At 25.9% G+C, this 26,375-nt stretch overlaps 1 protein-coding gene across 2 annotated transcripts; it reads right to left on the reverse strand.

Moving 5' to 3' along the window:
• Nucleotides 1-568: 568 nt before the first annotated feature.
• LOC135926517 (endoplasmic reticulum resident protein 29-like) lies at nucleotides 569-8,906 on the reverse strand. Of its 2 annotated transcripts, none has more exons than XM_065462422.1 (5): nucleotides 8,773-8,906; nucleotides 8,592-8,730; nucleotides 8,379-8,543; nucleotides 8,210-8,332; nucleotides 569-934 (listed from the first exon to the last, which is right to left on the reverse strand). In XM_065462422.1, the coding sequence occupies exons 1-5, from the start codon at nucleotides 8,872-8,874 to the stop codon at nucleotides 732-734; spliced, it is 732 nt and encodes a 243-aa protein (XP_065318494.1). In that variant the 5' UTR covers nucleotides 8,875-8,906; the 3' UTR covers nucleotides 569-731. The 2 variants fall into 2 exon arrangements, with proteins under 2 accessions (XP_065318494.1, XP_065318495.1); XM_065462423.1 differs by having other exon boundaries at nucleotides 571-934; nucleotides 8,592-8,736; nucleotides 8,773-8,808.
• Between the last annotated feature and the right edge of the window lie 17,469 nt (nucleotides 8,907-26,375).

Consider the following 26,375-nt stretch of genomic DNA (forward strand, 5'->3'; position numbering starts at 1 on the left):
ATATGAGGAAAGACGTAGAATTTTTTTCCAGGGATTTAAATTTTACAGAAAACTTGACTTTTAAAAAATTCAAGATAAAACAATATGCCAAATTTAATCAAAATAAACTTTATATATCCAAAAATATCATGGACATTAACAGGAGTAAACTAGGAATGTACGATAGTTGGGCAAACCCCTCGAAAATGATTTTGGAGCCCATGGCTACAAACCAAAACCAAATATCCTTTTAGTGCCAAAATATATTAAACGGCCTAGTTTTTTAAATTAAAATATTTTAAATAGTGTTTGGAACATGGACTAGAAAGAGTTCTGGTTCTAAATTTTTTAAAAAAATTGGTTCTGGTTCTTAAAAAGTAGGTTCTGGTACCCGTTCATACATTTTTCCGAGAGTTGCAAGTTCTAGTTTCAAACTCGGTTAAGAAACAAACATTATTAATCACCATATTGAACATTACTACTTAAATTGATCATATCATTACTCTTTCTTTTTATTATATAAAATTAAAGATATTTACATTTAAAGTATTTCATAAATACATAACTGGATGCATTATAAATAATTTTATAATAATAAATACAAATTAATTTTGGAATCAAAAATATTAATTTAAAAAAATATAAGTTATAAAAATTATATCACATCTAACCAATATTAACTCTACAAGAGAAATATATATTCTAATATCAAAATAACTAAGATTTTTTAAAGTAGAGGTAGAACTGGAAATTTATAATTCATCTTTAAACAAAAAAACTTTCAATATGTTCATCTTCTTCTTGAACTCTTCCCTCTTTTCTTCCGGCATATTAAGATCTTTGTTGAGAATGGCCTTTAAACGCTGGTATTCGTCGGTAAAAAACTGAATTCCCTTCTTGATTCCTTTGTCCATAACTTTTAAGTAATATTTAGCGGATGAAATATCATTGGGACCTAATGAAATTTTAGATTTTGATAATAAAAATTAATGATATGTATTAAATTGTTGTTTTTTGTAAAATGTTTATTTTTATTATTGTATAATTTGATATGAATTTGAATAATAAATTATGATTTTTATTTTGAATACTAAATAAAAAAATGAAAGAATTCTATGACTATTAAAAATACATTACAAAAGATTTCGATATTTTATTACTACTAAAAATACATTACAAAAATGGCGCAATCTATAAAAAGTCTAACGGATTCAAACCTGTATTACAAAGATTGGTACAACTTATTTCAAGAATTTAAAAATACACAACCAAGTTTAACATCATCACAAGAAAAATCTCTGTTATTAACAACAATAGGGTGTGATACTTACAAAATACTGATAAATTTATGTGCACCTGATAGTCCGGGAAACAAAGAGGTATTAGAAATACATAATATTTTAATCAAACATTTTCATCCCAAACCTAATATAATAGTAGAGAGCTATAATTTTTATCAATATAATCAACAAAATGATTAAAAACTAATAGACTATATACAAAATCTACGAAAATTAGCAACGACTTGTGATTTTGGGGAATATTTAAATACTGCATTAAGAGATAAATTTATATTCGGAATAAAAAATCCAAAAATTTTACAAAGATCACTATCCGAAGACGATATAGACATAAATAAAGCTATTCGGATAGTTACTGCAGTAGAAACAGCAATAAAAATACAAAATTAATACAAAATGATGAACCTAAAATCGATCATTTAGAAGAGGAACATGATGATAATATAAATAAAATTAAAAAAGTAATAAACAATCAAAATCATATAATAATTATAATGTGAGCTAAAAAACCAAATCCATGCCACTCCTGCGGCGGAAACCACAGAAGGGAAAATTGTCTTTTCAAGAATGCCACTTGTTATAAATACAACAAAATTGGGCACATTGCTCGAGTCTGTAGAAAAGAAATAGTGAATTTTATTAATATAATAAAACAAACGAATATAATCCAGAATTTTGGATGGATGTCAAAATAAACAACAGCGATATCAAAATGGAATTAGATACTGGAGCTGGGGTATTAACGAAATAGATTGGAAAAATAAAATTAATCGTCCTGAATAACATATTGCATGCTAAAACTTAAAAGCTATACAGGAACCAATATACCACTATTAGGGAAGACTGTAGTAAAAAAAAGTATAATATAAAGGGCGAACATTAGAACTACCTCTCATAATTACAAAAGGATATACCAAAAATCTAATTGGAAAAAATTGGATAACTAAATTCCCCAAAATGACTGAATTACCTGAAAGGACCATACAAATAAATAATATTAATATATAAAATGAATTTCCTCAATTATTTACCAAAGAATTAGGCTGCTTGAAAGATTTTAAGGCACAATGAAAAACGATAAACCAATTTTCTGTAAATCACGTCCATACGCATTAAAAAATAAAGTTGAAGAAGATTTAGATAAATTGCAAAAAATAGGAGTACTAGAGAAAATTAATCATTCACTTTATGCATCACCCATAGTAATTGTTCAAAAGAAAGATAAAACATTAAGAATTTGCGGGGATTTAAAAAAAAACTATAAATCAAAATATAAATATTGATTCATATCCAATACCAAGAATCCAAAATTTATTAGCAAATTTGGGAAAAGGAGAGGAATTTTCAATATTTGATCTCTCAGATGCCTATTTTCAAATTAAAGTGGGGGGAGAGTCTCAAAAATATCTTGTAATCAATACGCATAGAGGATTATTTAAATATACAAGACTACCTTTTGGTATATCGTCTTTTCCAGCAATATTTCAACGAGTCATCTAGAATTTATCAAAGGTATTTGAAGGAGTAGCTTGATATTTAGATGATATTATAATAACCGGGAAAAATAGAGAGAAACACGAAACAAATTTAAAAAAGGTAATAAAATGTCTAGATGTAAATGGAATCCAGCTAAAAATAGAAAAATGTAAATTTTTCAAACAAAATGTCGAATACTTAGGACACAATATTTCAAAAAACGGAATTACAACTACCGGAAAAAATACTGAGGCAGTAAAAAAAGGCGCCAGAACCAACAAATTTGAAATACAGTCATTTCTAGGGTCAGCAACATATTATTCAGAATTTATTTCAAATTTTGCAGCCAAAGCCAAACCATTATACAAATTATTAGAAAAGGCAGTTGTTTAGAGATGGACTAATGAATGCAAATACGCATATAAAAAAATAAAGCAAGAAATACTAGTACTCCAATATTACATTATGATCCAAAATTACCCATTATATTAGCAACAGATGCATCAGCCATAGGAATTGGGGCAGTAATATCACATATAGAAGGGGGTAAGGAGAGACCAATTGCATTCGCCTCGAGAACGCTAAATGCAGCTGAAAAAAAATTATAGCCAAATAGAAAGAGAAGCTCTTGATCTCATATTTGGGGTTACAAAATTCAAAGAATTTATATATGGAAAAAAGTTCACATTACAAACAGACCACAAGCCATTAATGAGTTTATTTCATCCAAGAAAAGATATACCAACAACATCTACTGCCAGAATACAAAGATGGGCTTTATTATTAGCCGGTTACCAATATGAAATAGAAGTCAAAAGTAGTAGAAATAGCAAATGCTGACATGCTATCTAGATAACCTATAAAGGGAACTCCAATATCAAAAGAAGAAACGCTAGATATGGGAGAAACCCCTTTAAATGCAAGAGAAATTGAAAGAGAAACAATGCGAGATGATATGCTTTCTAAATACAGATATACAATAGATGAATAGCCAATAAACTATGATGCGTGTTTAAAGGAGTATAGCCAAAGAAGAGAGAAAATTACAACAGAGAGATTGTTTATTATGGAGAACTAGAATGATAATACCACAACAATACCGAAACAACGTGTTGGACATGATGCATCAAGGACATATCGGAATGGTAAAAATGAAGATGAGAGCACGACAATACGCGTGGTGGCCTAATATAAACCAAGATATAGAAACATGGGTCAAAAAATGTAGAGAATGCCAGGGACAACACGATATGCCTCAAAAGACAGCAATTCAAAATTGGCCAAAACCACCAAAAGCATGGCACCGAGTACATATTGATTACGCTGGACTTTTCAAAATCATTATTGGTTTGTAGTGATAGATGCTAGCAGTCGCTGGCCAGAAATAGTTCCCATAACTAGCACTACAACCGAAAGCACGTTAAAAATATTAAAAAATATTTTTGCAAGATTCGGATTTCCCAAGCTAATCGTTTCTGACAACGGACCCCAATTCAGCAGCAAAGATTTTAATGAATTTTGTGAAAAAAACGGGATTCAATTAGTGCACGGAAGTCTTTACCATCCTCATACAGAAATAGAGACAGAAACTGCACAAATTCCCGCTGAAATACTACTATAATTTAAACCTATAAGATTGTTAGATCAAATATTTGAACGGGAAAACAAAAAGGAGAAGTTAGAATACCACAATCAATAATTCCAAATAAATGAAAAAGTTTGGTCGCCCTTTACAATAATAAAGAAAAAAAATGGAAAGAAGCCATTATTAAAGGCATACTCGGATCACAACGTTATAAAGTATAGCGGATAATACGATTAAACGTCATACGGATCAATTAAGGAAAAGAACTGAAATATATTAATTGAAGAATACGAATTAGAAGAGAGAACTGAAGTAGAAGAGAAAACCGAAGAGATAGTAAAAGAGACAGTAAACAAAGAGATAGTAAACAAAAGGATGTAATAAAAAATAACGATGAAATGAGTCTAAAGGAGAGGGAGGAAGAAGATACAAGTCAAGATCGATATCCCGCTATTTTGATATAATATTTATTAGTAATCAACCCAACCAGGACTAGTTCAGACGGCTATTTTGGTATATAAGTTAACTAGATTCCATTTGATTCTAAAAATCGATCAGCCGTTCCCTATTTTTTTAAAATCAGATTGTGGAGCGGTCTAAAGTGGTCCGGTTGATTTTCACTAAATAATATCATATTGCTGACTTAATAACAAAATAAGAGATATTTTCAAAATTCAAAAGCAGGGCTAGAAATTGTAATTTCAAAAAAGAAAATTTAAAGTTTTTATTAATTTTCAATGTCTATTTTATCTGGTTACTAAAAATAACCAATTAAAATTTATCGTATTTTTAGTCAATAATTATGTTTAAAGTTCATAGACTGAATATTTTATAACAAAAATTAATTTACAATTAAAAAATAATTTTAAAATTAAAAAGTTTTGATTTTTTTTTCCAGCAATATAAAGAACACTAGTGCCGATTAATTTGATCAGCAAGGCATAATTAATCAAATTAGCATAATGCAATTAATTTCGAGTTTCTTGGACTTATTTCTGGGCAAAAAAAAGGCAACGTAATTCATGAATAAACAAAATATTAAACGTTTAAAAATAAGTTATCGTTAGTTAAAAATGTAGGTTATTAAATTTCCTAAATGATGCTCAAAGAGAATGTGCTAAAAGATTTAATATTTTTAAAGGAACTGTTCACAGTATTCATATATTCAAAAAAAAAACAAATTGCACCAAAACCAATAAATAACATCTTATTTTATATCTTAAATTAACTTTAATTCTTATTTACCATACAACCATTTTATAATAGTTTTATACATTATTTTGTATAAGTTTATGTATAGATACATAACTTAACCCATCATTTTGATGAATTAATAAAAATAAAAAAATTATTTAAAAATTGTTGAACAAAATCTCATTTTTTGCTAAGCTAAGAATATAACAGATTAAAATATTTTTTTAAAAAGGAAAAAGTCTCAATAAGTTAGACAACTGTGGAAAAAATCTTGGTCCCAACGGTGTTCAAATTAGACAGGTTTGATCGTAGTTGCAAAATTAACTTTATTACAAAGAATAAACATACCAGGAAATAATTTGCAAGTTTCAAAATGATAAAGGCATTTTTATGTCTTAAAAAAATAATCAAAAAATATTAAGGTGGGGGGGGGGGGGGGTAGGAAAAAAATCATATATCATTTTCAAATAAAATTAACCCCAGAATGCTTAAAAATCAAATTGAGATATTTGCACATTTTACTTATTTAAAGATGTGTTAAAAAAATTGATTAAATAAAATAATTTATAGTTTAAAAATTAAGGGGTTATTATTGCTTTTTGAATAATTTATCTTTTATAATTCATACTAATTTTTAGGTAATCTATAATTGTAACAAGAAAGCCTTTCCTATACAATTTTCAAACTATCTATCCCCTTCTGAACCATAACCACAGTAGTGAGATCAATGCGACAAGGTAATTAGTGCTTGACTTTTACAAAGTTAAGTATTAACATAACTGTACCTATTTAAGTAATTCAGGGTTAACAATACAAATAATAAAAATTATTTTAGTATCAGGTAGCCTATTCAAAAAAAATCGAAAGAACGAATAATAAAATGTTTATTTTATCTGAATATAAATCATTTATTCTGTTTCGTATAAAACAATCATTCGAAAATAAATCTAACATTTGTCATTTCTATTTGATGATCTGCCAATCTGACAGGTGATGTGTTTATAAAAAGACTAGCACAAATTTAAAAATATCTGAAGTGAAAATTAAAGCAATATTTAAATTTTTAATAGCCATATTTTTTGAATCTCACGAGAAGTTTATTTTTTTGAATCTCATAATAAATTATATTTAAAAATTACACAAACCAAAGGTTTATAATAATATAATACATCTACAATAATTTTTTTTAGCTCTAATTATGTTAGAGGAGAATGCTTCTGATGAAATAGTTATGCTTGATGCTGAAGTTGACAAAATTCCCTCACAAAAAGAGCGATTATATGGGATCAATCAATAAAGATGGTGAAAAGGCTGCTTGCAATCATTGCAAGAGCATTATAAAATGTAAAGGCAAAACAACATCTCTTATTAATCATTATGATAGGTTTCATTCACACTAAGGCTGTACCGATATTAAATAAAGGATCGGATCGGCACCGATATTTAGTGTTTTCCAAAAATATCGGATCAGGCCGATACCTGTAAAAAATCTGTCTGATCAGATCTTTTTACTTTTCTTTTTTTTGTTATTTTATGTATATTTATTTTACATTAATAATATTTTCCAAATAATTTTTTTTAAACAACGCAAATGCACAACACCCCTTAAATTTTATTTATTTTTTTAAAATAGATTTATAGTATTTTAAAAGTTTTTTTATAAAAATAGAAAGGAACACCCAAAGTTTTATATCTATTTTAAATATTTTTAAATAACGCTAATTTTATTATTTATACTTAAAATAAAAGAATTTTTTAAATAGGGTATCTTAATTATGGAATTATTTTACAAAAGACAAAGATAATTTTGCAAAATGCGTTTTCTGCTAAATTCTAATTTCAAGGGGAAGAAAAATGAAAAATTAATTTAATACTATCAATATCCGTAAACTTTTTTAAAATTATTGTTAAATTTAAAAAAATTAAATTAAATGCATTCGATTTTCTGCATAAAAATATTGATTTCTTAATTACATTTGGTTCAAAGGGGGTGGTAAAAATCAATATAAATCGGATCGGTATCAGGTTTGAACCAATATCAGATAATATCGGATCAAATCGGTGAAAAATATGTGGATTGGCATAGCCCTAATTCACATCTAGGGATTACCTATCTATACAAAGAACATCAACTGTTTGTAAAGGGCCTTTTTCAGTTGGAACTAATTTCTTGCAAAAAATCGTATGTTATATAAGGAAAAAAATATAAGAAAAACTTTTTGCCTTAAAAATTGGCTTAGAATTATAAATTAAATTAATAATATACATTTTAATTTTGTTTATAACTTAATTACATATTTTTTATCATCAGATTATTATAATAATTTTTTCTTAAAATCATATTTACAACAAAAAAATGTTAATATATTTAAGTATGATTTATTTTATCAATAAAATTCATTTCAATTATTCGAAAAGAATACAAATATTAGATTTAATTATTCATACATATGTGAATAGAAAATTATTTGTTACATTTAAACAAATCGAATATGAATAATGAACTATTTGATTTAAATTTTATAAATAGGCCTAGTATCAAGTATAGGTTGTAATGGGATTAGCTTATATCATATATCAGTAGTATTGGCTAAAAAGGTGATATAGGGCATCACTGGTTAAATTTTTTTTTATTAAATTCATAAAATAATTAGATTTGTCAATGAATACAAACTTTTGAGATTTTCTGTTGCCTTTTCAGCTTTTAATTTTATTATATTTTTATCAGATGCATCTATAAACTCTTTGGCCAATTTATCAAAATCTTCTAAACATCCTGAGAGTCCAAGCCATATTTCTATGTTCACATTTATTAAATTTGTAAGGTGCTATTAAAAATTTACTAGTATTTTTTATAATAAAGCCTTTGATATCATCAGATTTGTAGGATATACCATCATATTTTTTATAATTTTTCATGTAATCAGTAAATAATATATATGTTGGGAATTTTTCTTTTGTCACTCCATAATGGTCTGCTAAGTTTTTATTTTCATTTTTCCCATAATCTAAAAAATACAAATTTTTTAGTGAATACCTAAAAAAACAATATCTACCTGCAACACCCACATGTGCTACCATTAAATCTGAAGCAGAATGGCAAGATTCGGCCAATTTCTCAAATTCATCTTGTTTCTCTCCATATGGATACATTGTATCAATTTTAACTATGGCATATTTAAATTTGCCCAAATGCTAATACTTATACCTAATTATAATTAATTTTATAAATTTTACTTTATCAAATGTTAACTCATCTAACCCAATAGAACCTTTGGTATCACAATATACATTATTAAATAAAAGGAAAAAGAATAATGAAAACAAATTTACATACATTATTTTTAAAATAAAACACACGTGTTATCGATGAACTTATTGGAGATTTAAAATGTGATTAATGACATCCGTCAACTTTTACGTAATATTTTTTCTATCAATGAAACATCTGTCATATATAATCACAAACTATAAAAAATATATAACCATTAGCTGCGATGTTGATTGGCGGAACCAAGGGAATACCTGTATTCACATGGAGGGGGGGGGGGTGTATTTAATTTTCTAAAATCCCTTTTTAAAAATTGCCTCTTCAATATAAATGATTTTCAATGGGATAATTGGCTCATAGACGATTTCAAATAACTTTTAATCAGCTTAGATTTAGATAAACTTTTTCTAGTTAGGGGCCATTTTATAATTAATCCTATAACAACATTATAATGCAATCATAAACATCCAATTTAACAACCTCATTTCATTTCATAATCCTCAGCAAACATTCTCGATCTTTCCTCCATCTCCAAAATCACATGATATTAAATTATTATTGTCAGCCAATCCCTGTGTTCGGTATCTAATTATTGCATCTCTCCCCCCCCCCCTCCTTTATTCCTAAAATATCCTCTTGCAGTCTCAAACCTTGGATGGCCCTATGGTGTTAAACTTTGAATGGTCCTTAAGATTTCTATTTCGCTTGGACGTCATCGCTGTCAATAACCAATTCTGCACGTGGACAGTCCACAAGGCTTTAAACGTTGAACGGTCCTGACCAATCCGTTATCGGCGGAACCACATTGTCAGTGTCGCCAATCGTACCAACGTGGGCAGTCCACAGGCGTTAAACGTTTAACGGTTCTTAAACAATCCGTTATCGATGGAACCATCATGAGTCACTGTACACCCCCTCTTTTTCTTTTAATCCCGCTACTACTCTTTATTATCATTGACTGAGTAGTCATCATAACTTTCCCTTGCCAATGGGCCTCATCGATGGACTATAGCCTTTCAACGAATTTGGGAAACTACCCCCGATTATCTTCGATGAACAATAGATTCGGAACTATCCTCATAGCCCACTCATCCTCATATTCAATCTCTATGGTGACTATGGCTTATATAGCCCAGAGTCCCATCGTGATTTTTTTAAATTACGTCTATTTGGCCAGTTTCTTTTATCAGTAATTATTTCCCCAATCTCTGAATGCAAGGTACTCTTATCAGTAACCATTTTTCTAATATCCAAATTAGTTCGGGTCTCTTATCAGTAACCTTCTTCCCAATGTCTAAATTACCATAGATCCATAAACATAATCCATTAGCCAAATTACTGTAAATGTCACTATCATAATTATTCATGTTTTCGCAATATAATTTTCCATAATATTTCATTTTTACTGAGTCAGCAATTTCCCAAAATTAATTTCCTATCATATCTAAATTAATTATCACAAATTATCAATCATTTTAAAATCATATTTAAATCCATTTACCACTTTGTTCATGCCAGATAACTCCTCATATTTGATAAATATTTTCCTTAATCAATAAAATCCCAAATTATTACCCACAATCCAAAATTCAATTCATTATAACTTTATCACAAATTTGATTTCATGAAATATCCAATATATTCATATTGCTCAGCATAATATCACATATAAAAAATAGTTCATACTTCAATACGATTCATTAATATATTTCATTTGATCAGATTAATCCCATAACGTCGTCAATTTGTAAATATATTTAACTTGGATTATGTAATTCTTTATTTCAATCTAATAAAAAATTTATGCAAATAATATTAATCATAATTTATCCGATAACAACATTACATAAGCATCCAATTTAAACATCCTCATCCTATTTTATAATCCCCAGCAATCATTCTCTTCAAACCATATGATATCGATTAATTATTTTTGTCTATCAATCCCCATGTTCGGTAGCTAATCACTAGAGTATTACGCTTAACTAGACTAGTGCGCCGAAGTGGGTAGGGGCGCCATTAGGTGGAACGCGTAAATAGAAATTTTCTGGGAGGAGGGGGGGGGGGGTGTATAATTATTTTAATATCGAAACATTTTTTTGAAACATAAAATTATTAGGGTTAAACATATTTAAAAAATTTTCAGCATAAATAATAAAATATCGAAAAATATATCAGTTAATACCAATATAAATTATATGGAGTATTGTTATAAAATATATTATATATAAAGCGATAAGAAATCACAATAAAATATCATCGAAATAAATATTACATAATGATTAAAAATAATTATAATAATATCACTCATAAATGGCAATTCAATCTTCTTTGCGATTGAGCCAACTTTTCAAAAAGTTATCCTCTACTGGGGATTAAATCTCTATGATTTTCTGATGTCGTACTTCGTTAGACTTTTATTCTCCGTAATGAAGAAAAAAAATTTTCATTTGTGTTTGTTCTTACTAAAAAAAATCTAAAGTATGCAATGTTTCCATGCCGTTTCTTGTAAGATTATCTGCTGTAATTAATCTTTCATACCAAAATTTAAATTATTAAATTAATTTGCACTCTGACACTTTTTTATCCTCGGAATAAAGACCAGATATTTGATTTTTTTAATATCCAGTTGCGATAATAATATTAAATTGGATAGTCATATGATGAATCACAAATCATTCATTGATTTGGGCATGTAACTAAAAGTAGTATAAAGACGGTTATTTTATATAGGAACGATATATTTGGTGCATGTCTAGACTTTTACGAATCTCAAAATTATATAGCTTCGATTTTGCCTCAACAATCTTTTATATCTCATTAAATTTTTGATCAATATTATCTTATACTTTTTAATCCTAATTTTTTTCTTGTCTATCTCATTATATCCTTCATTTTGTTCAATACTTTTTTTGCAATCATTAAGGTACATTCGATTGTAATAATAAATCAGTTAATATAACTGGTATAACTTTTATAGGATTTGATTATATATCTTTTATATTAAATTGTTTTACTTTTCTAGTTTTACCTTTCTAGTTTTACTTCTCTAGTTTTACTTCTCTAGTTTTACTTCTCTAGTTTTACATCTCTAGTTTTTCTTCTCTAGTTTTACTTCTCTAGTTTTACTTTTCTAATTATAATACTTTCGTTTTTGGTTGTTAAATTTTATTATCTCCATCAGTGTATAAGGTTTAAAATGTAAATTTTAGTGGGAAATAACATCAATGCATAAGAAAATTTTTTAATTTATCATTTAAATTAATTTTACCATAATTTAAAACAGAATAAAATATTTTTGAAATATGGATCATTTTCAATTCATAAAAATCTTGTTGAATTTTGTTTACGAAAGTGGTTTGTGTGTGGGAGAGGGGGGGGGTAAATTATCCTTCTCAATAGCTATGCCAAATGAAAATTAGCAAAATATACCTTAATGATATTAGTCATCTTAGTATATATGATCGTATTGATATATGGAATCCATGAGGATTCGGACATTATCTGAAGACTATTTATAAATTTTATAAATGATTCCACCTGAAAAATAAGCATCTATAGAGTATGCACACTGTGAATTTCAAATACCGATGCCATGAAGGAACTACTCTTAATTTTTATTAATTTTTTTCTGAATATTTTGTAAAAAAAATACACAACGGTTTATGGCGAAAATTGTCTGAAATTTATAAGGTAGGTACTCTACATTATTGTTGTTAAACGGCCCGATTTGGGCTGATTTTTAAAAAAGGTCCCATTAAGTTTTAGCTAAAATAATATTATGTAAGCCTCAAAATTTGTCAAATATAGGTCCAAACTTTTCTGTTCATCTATGATCAAAATCTCCAGGCTTACATAATATTTATTAGTTTATCTAGGATCTTGGGGCGTTTTTAAAAACCGACCTGAATCGTGCCGTTTAAAGACATTACTTTACACATTTGGAATGCATTTTATGTTATATAGGATTATATTTAAAATTGAAATACTCCTAATTGCTAAGATAAATCCAATTATTATATATACTAGTAGAAAGCCCGTCAAAAATAACTGGGAATGAGATTTTTATTCATTTTTTTACGATAGATGTCATGCCAGATCCAAGCTCAAAATATTAGGAAGCATATAATTATTAAAAAGTTTATCCAGCCCAGCTCAACCCTTAATAATTTGTTAAAGATATTCCCATGTCAGGTGCAAGCTAATATAAATTTTGAGGTTCCAAGCCCAGTCGTATCCAATATAATTTTAAAAATTTTTTCCCACCTCGGAGATAGTTAAATTTTTAATTGATTTCATCACATGAAGGGGAATTATCAGATTTACTAATTAGTCTAATATGGAAAAAAAACATGTAAATTCTGTATTAAGGAAAACTGGGAAGGCCTGGGCAACCACTTATTAGAGAATCATGACAAATAAAATGAAAATAAACGACTCTTATACTTTTTTGTAATATGATCAATTAAAATTATATCTAAAAAATATTTGCTAAGATAAATCCAATTATTATATATATTTTACTAAAAGATATATATATATTTCATATAAATTTTGTTTTTATAATAATAATTTATAGAAATAATTTAAAGGTGATGAAGAACAGGTACAAAGGGAGAGTAAGTGGTTAGAATGGGTGAAGATATAGGTCAGAATAATGATTAAATTTATTTTTAAAAATTTATAAATGTAAAAAATTGGTAAAGCATATTTTTGTCTATATTCAATAAGAAATAAGATCTAATTATTTTGTTAGTGATATTGTATAAGTGCCCAAACTCTCAAGGGAAGCAACTTGTCATAGTTTCATTATTTTCTAGCTTGGATTTCTTTTATACTATTTTGAAAAGAAAATTTATAAACGATTATAAAAAAATTATATATTTTTAAATTATCGCGCGATAAAAATATTGGTTTATTGTTAGATAAATATTATACTGTCATAAATAGAGTTATTATTGTATCAGGTCAATATAGCAAAACTTTTATCGTTAAACACTTTTTCGCGAAACTTTATCGCGAAAATTATTTATAGCGAAGGTAATATCGCGAAACCAAATTTGCGAATTTTTTTCTGCGAAATATTTATAGCGAAGACAATTTCGCGGAGCCATTGTGGCGAATTTATTTCCACGAAACCTTAACCGCGAATTCATTAGAGCGAATACATTTTAGCAAAACTTTTTACGCGAATCCTTTACAGGGAATTTTTAACCGCGAATATATTTGCGCGAAGTCATTATCGCAAGCGCATTACCGCGAAACAATAAATATATTGTGAAAGCATTTATTTAAAGGAAAACAACATATTGTTATTTGATGTTTTTTAATAAAAAATAATGATATGCTACTGTAATATTATTTTGTTACAATTTATTAGTAATTTTCACCCAATTTTAAGCAAAAAATATTTTATGAAGTTCAAAAAAATTTTAAATCTTCTTTGTAAATAAATCTTTTTGAGGAATTCTTTTGTGAAATTTATTATAAATATACAATCTTTTAGGTAAAATCTTTTATAGTTTTTTTTTTTTTTTATCATTTTTGTAAAATTATATTTTTTAAGTATATTAAAAGAGGTGGGTTTTTTAAATAATATTTTTTAAAATATTTATATTTAACTTATTTATGTTATTTTATATGATCTTTTTAAGGAAAATAATTTATGTAACAATTGTCATATTCGTTATTTTTTAATATTTTTGAAATTTTTTGACTCAAAAGGGTTAAAATATCATTTATAAGATGTTAAATTATAAATTCAATGAAGTTGTTCCTTGGAAAAATGACAATTATCATAATCGGTATTTTTAAACATAAGATTTTTTTGACGCTAAATTAACAAGTTAAATTAAAATTTCAACTAAGATATACCATATAAAAGTGACAATTGTCATAATCCTTATTTTTAAAGTTTTTTAAATTTTTTTGGCGTAAATGGGCTAAAATAAGTATTGTTAACATGTTCTAATAAAACTTCAGTGAAGACGTACCATATATAAGGTACACTCGTCATAATCCTTTATTTTAAGGTTTTTAATTATTTTAACGCAAATGGGTAAAAATATAGATTGTAAACATGTAAATTAAAATTTCATGAAGATGTACCATAGAAAAGGAACAATTGTCATCGTTATTTTTCAAGTTTTTTAATTTTAAGTATTGGTAGCATGTTTAAATAAAACTTCAGTGAAGATGTACCCTTGATAAGTAACAATTGTCTTAATCTTTATTTTTAAACTTTTTTGACGTAAATGGGCCAAAATAAATATTGATAACATGTTATAAAACTTCAGTGAAAATGTACCCTAGATAAGTGACAATTGTCATAATCGTTATAAGTTTTTGCATTGTTTTGACAATTGTTACGTTATTTTTAAAGTTTATTGAGTTTTTTTTAACCAAAATGGGCAAAAATAAGTATTCTGCTAGAATTTTTAAATAAAACTTCAGTGAAAATGTACCATAGATAAATGACAATTAATCATATTTTATAACTTTTTTGATGTAATTGGGTTAAAATAAGTATTACTCATGTTTAAATAAAACTTTAGTGAGTTTTTTGAATCTTTTTGACGCAAATGGGTAAAAATATAGATTGTAAACATGTTAAATTAAAATTTCATGAGGATGTATAAAAGAAAAGTGACAATTGTCGTAATCGTTATTTTTAAAGTTATTTGATTATTTTTGACGCAAATGGGCAAAAGAATAAATTGCTAATATGTTAAAATAAAATTTCAGAGAAGATGTTACCATAGATAAGTGACAATTGTTATGATCATTTTTTATAAAGTTTTTGAATTTTTTTGCAAATGGATAAAAATATAGATTGCAATCCATTTATATATGTTTATAAAATTCAAAATCTTAACATTAAATTTATAGGATGTTGATTGTATCATATTGCTAAATAATATTCATATGGTTTTAAAGTTCTTTTTTTATAATCCTACCCTGAATTCAGACTCAGCACTATTTTGCCACGAGTCAACAAAAATATTTGCTAACTGTGAATGCAGGGTTACACATTTTAATAGATGTTGAATTAAAATTTATTAATTAAAGGAATAAGATTGTGAATCCCTATATTAAAAGTTTAGAATTTAACATGAGTTACAACTATATTTAATAATCAATTTGCATATTTTTATCAAATTTAAGCAGGATAAAAGGGACAACGATTATGAGCATTAAAATTTCTATTTGTTTTTTTGCTTCGACAAATGGTACTAACAAATTTCTCAAAAAAGAGAAGCTAAAGATAGAAGATTATTATAATTAGCACTTTTCTGAATTATAAATTTAAACAAAATATCTTTTTTTTAATGGTTTCTCAAAAAAATATTGGAAAACTTTAAAAATAACTATTATGACAATTGTCACTTTTCTATGGTATGTCCAAGAAATTTTATTTAACATGTTTACAATCTATAGTTTTACCCATTTGCATCAAAAAAATTTAAAAATAACGATTATGACAATTGTTACTTTTCTATGGTACATCTTCATGAAATTTTAATTTGTTTACAATCTATATTTTTATATTTGCGTCAAAAATATTCAAAAGACTTTAAAAATAAGGATTATGACAAATGTCACTTATCTAGGGTACATCTTCACTGAAATTTTATTTATACATGTTAACAATACTTATTTTACACCATTTATGTCAAAAAAAAAATTAAAAACTTTAAAAATATATGATAAGTGTCATTTTAGAGTCAATAAAAATCTAATGTTTAAAAATACCGATTATGATAATTGTCATTTTTCAAATGAACATCTTAAATAACGATTATGACAATTGTCACATTAAATTATTTTCCTTAAAAAGTTCATATTAAATAACATAAATAAGTTTAATATAAATATTAAAAAAAAAAATTATTTAAAAAACCCATTAAAAATAGATAATTTTACAAATGATTTTTAAAAAAAACTATAAAAGATTTTACCTGAAAGATTGTTTATATATAATAAAATTCACAGAATTTCTCAAGAAAGATTTATTAACAAAGAACATTTAAAATTTTTATCAACATATGTTCAAAAATGTTTTAGAACTTCAAAAAATATTATTTGCTTTAAATTTTAGGCATGAAAATCACTAATAAATTGTAACAAAAAAATATTACAATACAGTGAAACGATACACATGTTTAAATATACTATAAAAGGGGGTAAACAAAATAAGATTTTATTTTTAATAGAATAAAGATTGAAATTAAATATGGACAAGCAATTAATTAAGAAGATTTATAGTTGATTAATCATTATAAAAAAAATGTGTTAAAATTTAATTCAAAATAAAAAATTAAAATACTTACATATTAATTATTTTTAATTTTTCTTAAATAATATAAAAAAAAATGTTTAATATAGAATCTTTATTATCCAATAGTAATACTAATTTTTCCAATTTAAATGAAAACTCCCAATCTTTGTCGAGATTAAAGACCACAAAGAATACACAAATATTGGAATAAAGAAAAATTAGATATAGTTACCAAAATGTTATCAATGCCGGAAAAACAACAAATGAAAATAAAAGACATCGCAAAATATGTCTAAAGGTTGGATTGAATACCTACCACCTTATTCACCTCAGTTAAATCCCATTGAAAATTTTTTTGGAGTTTTGAAAAATAAATTTAGAGCAATCAATCCCCGCCCTAATTCAAGAGATGAAATTGTTAGGAATATTATTCAACTCTTACACGGATTTATTCCTTATGATTTCACTAACTTATTTGGAGTTGGGTTATCGCGGGCAACTGATTAATTAGGTAATCTTTATAATCGATTTGTATTAATAATTATAATATTAACTCTTTTAATTTCTAAAAAGGTACCAACATCAAATTCGTGGAAAAATGGAATATTTTGATAAATTATAATTATATTTTTTATGTATTAAATTATTTTATCGAAATTATTATAAAAGTTTATAGTGTTATCATATTTTTATCGAAATAAATGGATATACAATATAGATTACATTTAAGAAATTCTAAAATATTTTCAAATATTAAAAAGACTTTTTACAAAAAATGATTTAGAATTTTATGAAATTTAATCAAATATCTTACTTGAGCATTCTCAAAGAAAATAAAAAAAAAATTCATTTTTCATCACAAATTATATATATATGTAACACATTTCTTTTTATAATGATTAATCAACTATTAATCTTCTTAATTAATTGCTTGTCCATATTTAATTTCAATCTTTATTCTATTAAAAATAAAATCTTATTTTGTTTACCCCCTTTTATAGTATATTTAAACATGTGTATCGTTTCACTGTAATAGCATATTATTTTTATTATTAAAAAACATGAAATAAAAGAAATGCATTTTCATATTATTTTATAATAATCATATTTAATTTCATAATTATAATAATAAAAAATATTAAATCATATCATATGTTTTTGATAAATAAAATACCAACATAAAAAACATAAATAAAATAAATTATTTTAATAAAAATAAATAAATAATAATTAAATAGTTTTCGCTATATTGTCTTTGCGATAATGACTTCGCTATTATTAATGAAGAATTTTGAGACACTTCGTTTAAATGATTTTGAGATAGGGTCGTAGTCATAATAATTTATTATCAAAATTTATTGTTTAACAAAATAACTAAAATAATTATTATCAAAATTTTACAAAACTAAAAAAGTTTATATTAAAAAAAATTTCAAAATTATTTTAAACATAAAAAAGTGTGTATTAATAAAGATTTTCAAAATTATTTTATAGAAAAAATAAAGTACATATAAACTATAAAAAATTCGTCCCTTTTATAGGGAAAATAAAAGGCGCAATTATAAATTAAAATTAAATTGGCGCAAAGTTAAAAAAAGAACGTTTTTGTGGAAACGAGTTGTGTTAGTTTTATCGTACATAATTGGGGATAAGACCTACCCCCCTATATTTCCCGAAACTCAAAGTATACCTTGGTATGCAGGGTGGTCTCCCGGACCCAACGGTTCATATTTTCGGTTCACCTTACTGAGGACTCCTAAAGTAAGAAATCCAGTAAAGTGAGAGAAAACACAAAAGCCATATGTTTTACTTTCACTGTGTTTAACTTAAAACAAGAGAGGGACCAAAAAGAGAAACCTTTTTTCAACTTTCATTTTATTGTAAACAAAGGAGGGGTATTAAAAAACTTTATTTAACTTTAACATAAACAAAAGAGGGGGATTAAAAAACTTTTTCATCTTAACCATAATAAAAGAGGGGGATAAAAAATTTTTTTTTTTTATCTTTAACAAATTCGCTATTAAAGTTTCGCTCTAATGTATTCGCTTTAAAGGTTTTGCGATAAGGGTTTCGCTATAAAAAATTTGCGATATTGTCTTCGCGGAAAAGTTTTCGCTACTGTGGATTTGGGATAAAAATTTCGCTGAATTGACATGGAACCTTTATTATTGCTTAAAATACACAGTTAAATTTGTAAAGCGGTGAACGGAAGGGAACACTTGGAAATAATATTTTAATTCGAACTTAATTTTGACAAAAAATACATAATTTAAACCCCATGATTAAAATAGTAAAATCAAGCTGAGAATAAAACATGATTTAAAATCAGAGTCCCAAAAAGATGTGTGAGAAGAATTCCGGAAAAGGGAAAAATTTAAAAAAAGAAGGAGGAAAATAATTCGTAAGTTACGATAAAATAAAACATTAAATATTTTTGTCACGTGATAGTAAAAAAACCTCTTTTTATATTATTATCACTAGTAATATAGTATAGTAACACACCTCACACATAGTTGACAATTATGCTATTTCATATATAACATTGTAATACAATAATAAAATTCCTTTTTAGAAAAATATTTAATGCTTAACTTACCTTTATAAATATTATATACCTAAAATATATGTTATAGGATAAGTATAGTAAAAGGGTTCCGACAATCACAAAATGGCGGTAAAAATTGTATTTTTTTTATTATATAAATAATAAATTATCTCTGTGCAAGGATATTTTTTTATTTCAAATATTTATATTATTATTAATTATAACAAGTTCGATAAAAAGATTGATAAAAAAAAATTAAAATTATTGTTTCCTTTAATCTTTTTTATTCCTATTGTGTTTGTTTGTGTACATCTATTCATAGTCTTTCAAAATATTTCTTTGGCTACTTGGAAAAGGAATAAAGAGTTTTAAAATATCTTAGAATGAAATCAAACTAATAAGAGATATCCGTGGGGGAGATAAAAGAAATAATAATCGAAATTGTTTTGTTTATATACTATTTCTATCAGAGGGCTGCAGGGCCTGGACCGTTAAGAATTTTTGCAAAATTTATAAGGTCGATTATTTAGAAAAATTATTAATAAATTTCAACATTTTGTGGAAAGTCAGCGTTAAATTTTTTTTGTACAAATTTTCCGGCTATCACATTTTAAATTATATATCTAATTTTTTCCTAATGTCAATTAAGGCTCTTTTACCTTGCCAGGTCAAAATTTCAAATAGCGAAAGAAATTTTTTTGCGGACAGCGTTTTTTTAAGCTTTATTTAAAATTAGTTTGGTTTAGACGGATAATTTTTTAAATAATTTTATTAATATTCGGGCTGGTTGGACTCAGGCATAAATTTTTAGAATATGTTGGGCTGAACGGGATATAAATTTTTAAATAATTATAAGGGCCAGATGGTCTCGGACTTGGTTTTTTAATAAAAATTGTAGCACCCAAAATCTACTTAAATTTTAAACATTCCAAATATATTTTTATAATTTTTTTGATATTTTTCTTTTTTTAAAAAAATGTTCAAGCGCTGATTAAAATAAAAAATAAGAAAAAACAAGATCTTTGTGGGGAATTACTAAAATTTTAAATAACCTTTTTTTAAAACATTGATGCTCCCTTATTTTTTTTATTAATATTATTTCCATAAATAATTTGTCAAAATTTACTTTTATCATTTTTTGTCGGCCAAAATTTACTCTATTCTTCAATTCCACTAAATTTATTTTTATAAGTATAAGAAAATTCAAAGTATAAAAAAATATATTGATAAAGCTGCTAACTAATTATACTTGAATATGTCAGAAACTAACCTAAAAGAAGTGCTTTTTAGAAAAATTTTACAATTAACTTTTGAACTTTATATAATTTATTTCCATAGATTTATTATAATTATGTGACTGCCAAAATTGTCTAATATTAATAGGGTATATTTTTATATGCTGGAATCAGGGTTGCCAGATGCGATTTAAACGTAATTCTCTCGATTTTATGTCAAATTTTTTACTCAATCACGTTTTTTTTACACTTCATACTTTTCTCACGTTTTTTGAGCAAATTGCATTAAAATTTTTTCAAAATATTTTTAAAAACAAATATAAAGTCTTAAATTAATTTTATTTTCAAATAGTTAAAAAAATTGTAGTATTTGTTAATAGTCCAACCAATCATTTGCATTAATCAATATTTAATTTAAGAGCCCTATTTAGGCATTATCCTTAAATTTAGCACTTTATTAAATAGCATAAATTTACCAGTACAATTTGAAGATGTCTTAGCTATATAAACAAGTTCTTACTTCTTATCAAAAAATTTAAGAATTCTTTAAATTTAAAAATTCACCAAAATTTTTAAGGGAGAGGCTTTGAATTACAAAAATAAATCAATGTTTGCAAAAAATAATATAGAAATACGATATGATCAGGGGTTCGAACCGAGCCGAAACCCGGAGAAGAAAATCGGGGTTTTTGGGGAAAAATCTAAACCCGAACCGAACCTGAACCCCGTTTATAAAATTTTAAAAACCCCGAACCGAACCCGGGAATTTTATTTGAACCCGGATTCAATCGGGTCAGTGTACTGTTTAATATCATATAAGATATTTGTATAATTGTAAATAAAATATTAAAATTTTATTGAGATTTTATCAAATTTCCAATTAATTAAGTGTTAATAAATTACAACTTAATTCATTTACGCTATTTTAAAATTTTTTTAAATTTATTCCCAAAGATTTCTATTGGAGTGTTAATAAATTTTAAATAAATAAATTCATTTACGCCATTTTTTAATTTTTAACTTATTTTCAAAGATTATTAATTAGAGGAAAATGAAAGTGAACAGGTCAAAGTAAAAATTATTATATTGAATATTGTTAATTTAAAGAAATACGTCTAAATAAAATTTTTAAAATTGATGCATGACTATGCTTTGTATTTTTAACTATATTTTGCCTATAAATAAAATAAAAAATTTATTTTTTATACAAAATCTATGTCTAGTATTTCAATTATGATTTAAATATATAATTATTTCAAAAATTCTTAAACCCTAGCTGAAACCGGAACCAAATCCGGGTTCAAAAATGTTTCCCTGAACCGAACCGCCGAACCCATCTATTATTTTAACCTTAAACCGAACCGAGCTCGAGCAAAATTCTTGCCGGATTTTCATCCCTCGATATGATATTATAGATAATATAAGGAAAATCCTATGATATTATAAAATGCCCGCATTTGATGAATTTCAAAAAATTACCATTTATTATAAAATACCAAATATAGATTCAGATATTCCCTTTGAGGAATATTCACATTATGTTTCGATTACTAAGACAAATTATCCAAAATCAATCACATGAATAGGAAAAATGGATGGATTTCCGTTCAAATAAAAACTCTCATTTAATATGAAAATATGCAATTTTATATTTTCCATATCACACTCAAGTGCGTCATCAGAGTTCAGCTTATTACTGCTAGGCGAAAGGAACGCAACAAATACAATTATCTTCATTAGAAGCTAGAGTTTTCAGCCTATCTTCATAGCGCCGAAGAAAATCTTAAATGCTCTTTTAAAATCATTCATAAAATATAATATTTATATTTTGTTATATTTATAAATCTTGGAAAATAATACATCATAATAATTATTAATAATAAATCAATTAATAAATATTAAATTTATATTATCTTAAAAATCTTGTTGCATTAAATATAATATATTAAATATGATGAGTATGCTATATTGATAAACCTGGGCGAAGGCCTGGCAAAAGCGAACCAAAGGCCCACAAATTGGGGCTATAGGGGTCTTATAAAAAAAACTCACTTTTTGGAGTGAAAAATATATGGCAACCATGGCTGGAATACATTTCCGATAAAATTATATTATTAAAAATTAGAAAAGGGGTTCAATATTTAAGAGAACAGGCAAATTTCCTATGAAGAAGAAAATTTTCCATCCCAATGGCTACGCGCATAGCGTGAGTATTGAATTATTCTTTGATTTAACAGGCAAGTAATTTGTATATACTTCTTCCATAGCTGCATTAATGATAACCATCTAGTTGGAAAATTTTGTAGAAATTATGACAATTAATATCTGAAAATACATCATTTTCCTTAAAACGGACACCTTGTTTGTGAATCTGCTAAATTCATAACATTTCATATCAACTATTTCTATGGCTTATCACGTTCTGCATTATGAATTATATGAAACAGGCACCAATCTGTATTTATTCATAACTAATGATTGAATTATTACACAGGCTTTTCCCCAAATTCACTCGCGCTAGCATAAAAGGCTGTTATATTTGCAAGTGAACTGTTAGAATTTTCAAAGCTCTAAACAAGCATAAATGTAAATGATTAAATCTTTTGAAGTTTATTTAAAATACCTCCTTCTTTTTTTATTATGAAGCAGAATTATTGGGAATATTTTAGTATTTCCATTATTTGATGATACGTTAATAAAGAAAATGCATGATTCCTCTAAGATGTACCTCATAGTTTTAGGACCTATAATATTTAATAATATTTTTGAGGCTCCACATTATATGTTTTTGGTTATTTTTGAACAAGAAGGGGAATAGACTATAAATCTGTAGATAAATAACTAAGCGAATGCTTTTGTATGATTGATATATGTCGCAGTATTATCATTAAATTATTGCTTTTAAAGTAGGGTTGGATATTATTTGATGATTATTTTTTAAACTGGATATATGTTTTTGCCTTATTGAATGTTTTACATATTGGACTCCTCCATGGCTGCTATTTAATTTTATGAGGCATATTATATAAATTGCATTTAAATTAAAAATTGTAAAAATAAAAATCGGAAGAAAGTTTATTTTTTTTATAAAAAATCTGGATAAAGCTTAAAAAATCGGGAGAAAGCATAAATTAATAATCGGCCTATCCTGGCGTAATCAAGAGTAGAAAATCGTGAGATCTGACAAACCTGATGTTAACATATATACGATATATAATATTAAACACTGTCAATTTCAATCAATTTTGTCAAAACCTGGAAATACATTTAATTTATATCAGGTTTTAAATAAATCTATTGAAGAAAACACAAAGGTTTATGGCAGAAACTGTCTGAATTTTATAGGGTAGGTAATCTGGACATACTGGAATACATTTCCGATAAAATAATTTTAATTTAAAAATCGTCCACAATAAATGATATAAATTTGAGAGATCCCGAATCCCAATGGACCACCCGACATATATAACAATTTCGAGGATTATCAATTAACTATATTATGTGCTTATTCGTTTTTCGAAAAATAAATCTGCTTCCGTTTGAATGAAAGTCAAGTTTTTATTGGTTTATATTTCTATACCTTTTGGAAATATAGCATAGTTTTCAATTTTTTTTTTGTAAATCTTATTACTCATTGGAATTAAATAAATCTTTAGGTATATATTTATAATGAATTATTAAATCATATTGACATGGACTTTCTATTAATAATAACGTAATATTAGCGCTCAAAATTATTTTGGAAATTTTTTAAAATAATGATGTCATTTCATATTTTTTAATTTTTTTAGATATTTTATTAGCTTAGAAAATGATTGCAGATAGATCTTCTTTTATAACCTTTATAATAGAATAAACTTATAAAAATGGCTACAAATTTAAATAAAATATTTCTTTAAAGCTATCTATATAGAATAAAATCCAAAAATATAGAATATTAAAATGAAGATGTACCGCGATGGATGCAAAGATTAACGTCCGTAAGATCTAATTGATCTCTATATTGAAGCGCTTCACCTTATAATTGATCGAATTATAAATAGTTTGAAATATATGCATCCGATCTGTTTTTATAAAATAAAATATCATAAGTATTTCTGAAAAGGCCTTAGATAAAGTAGCACAATCACGAACGTACGTTATCCAGTGTCAAATTACGAGATGATTTTTTTTCTTAATTTGACCGAAGATTTAATAATTGGGTTAAATTAAAATGATGACGATATTTTAAGTAATGAGAATCTAAGTAACACAAGATAATAATTAATAGCAATAACTTTTAATGAAAAGAAATGTAATCCAAAATTATGAGATTTCCAGGGATATAATATGAAAACAACTACATACACTAATATATTCTTTATTTTGGAATATATTTTGACATTAGGAATTGCGCAAATGAAGTGAAAAACGTTTATTGAATTAAAAATGATAAAAAATAGGCTGAAGACAAATATCGGACATAATAAATTGGAGGTATTTTTATTCATGTCCAATGAAAGAAAATTGCTATCAAACTAGAATTTTCTTTATTTGCCCAAAGTTTGAAATTTGAAGGGAATGCGAGATTTATTAACTTAAAAATTATTTCATATTCTTTTAATATTTATTTGCAATATACTGATTATATATGTGCAATAATTTTATATGTAAAATAACGAATGAATGATTTAATATATGCAAAGGGCCATGGCGAGCTAACAATTTTAGCGGACCTATTTGTCCTCATCGCGCCCATACAAAGCCTCTTCTGTTTATTAAAAATGTAATAGTATCTAGTCTAATAATTAGTTTTTAAAATATAATATAATTCGTTTTTTTTATTGTACATTATAATAATCTGATTATAAACAACATGGTTATAACGAAATCAAAAAAAAATTTAGGCAGATTTTATTATTTTTTCTTTATTAAAACCCACGATTTTTAGACAGAAAATTGTTCAACTAAAAAAACCTTTAACAAGAATCACATCAGCAGATTGAGATAGGGTCTAAATCGCTAAAAATTGAAACTCTTGCTTATATCTTTCAGAAAAATTTTAAAGTAAATTTAAAATTAATAATATATTAATAGACGCTAGGGAAGTAAACACCTTTTCGCTAAATGGAGGAAATATCACAATTTGATTCCCAAATTGGAAGCAAGTTTACTTACCTGGCATCTAATTTGAATTTACTTAAATTTTTTTATAGAAGATATAAGCAAGATTCTCAATTTTTAGCGATTTAGAAGGGATGTAGCAGATAGGTTATCAATAAAGATGACAAATAAATGTCACTAAAAACATCAAGTTAGGAATTTTTGTTGAAATAACAGGAATTCGTTTTATCCGAATCAAAAATTCTTTATTTGAATTGAATATCTTTATTCGTATTCGAACAAACTAATTCACTATTCATATTGGGTATTTCAATTAGAATTATATTATAATATATGCCTATCTTAGAGTAAAAATTTAACAAATTTGATACTATTTTATTATAAAATAATTTTTTTTTAAATTAACAA

The sequence above is a fragment of the Gordionus sp. m RMFG-2023 genome, chromosome 3 (genome assembly GCF_954871325.1).
Source record: "Gordionus sp. m RMFG-2023 chromosome 3, tfGorSpeb1-WG-v2, whole genome shotgun sequence".
NCBI classification, from domain to species: domain Eukaryota; kingdom Metazoa; phylum Nematomorpha; class Gordioida; order Chordodea; family Parachordodidae; genus Gordionus; species Gordionus sp. m RMFG-2023.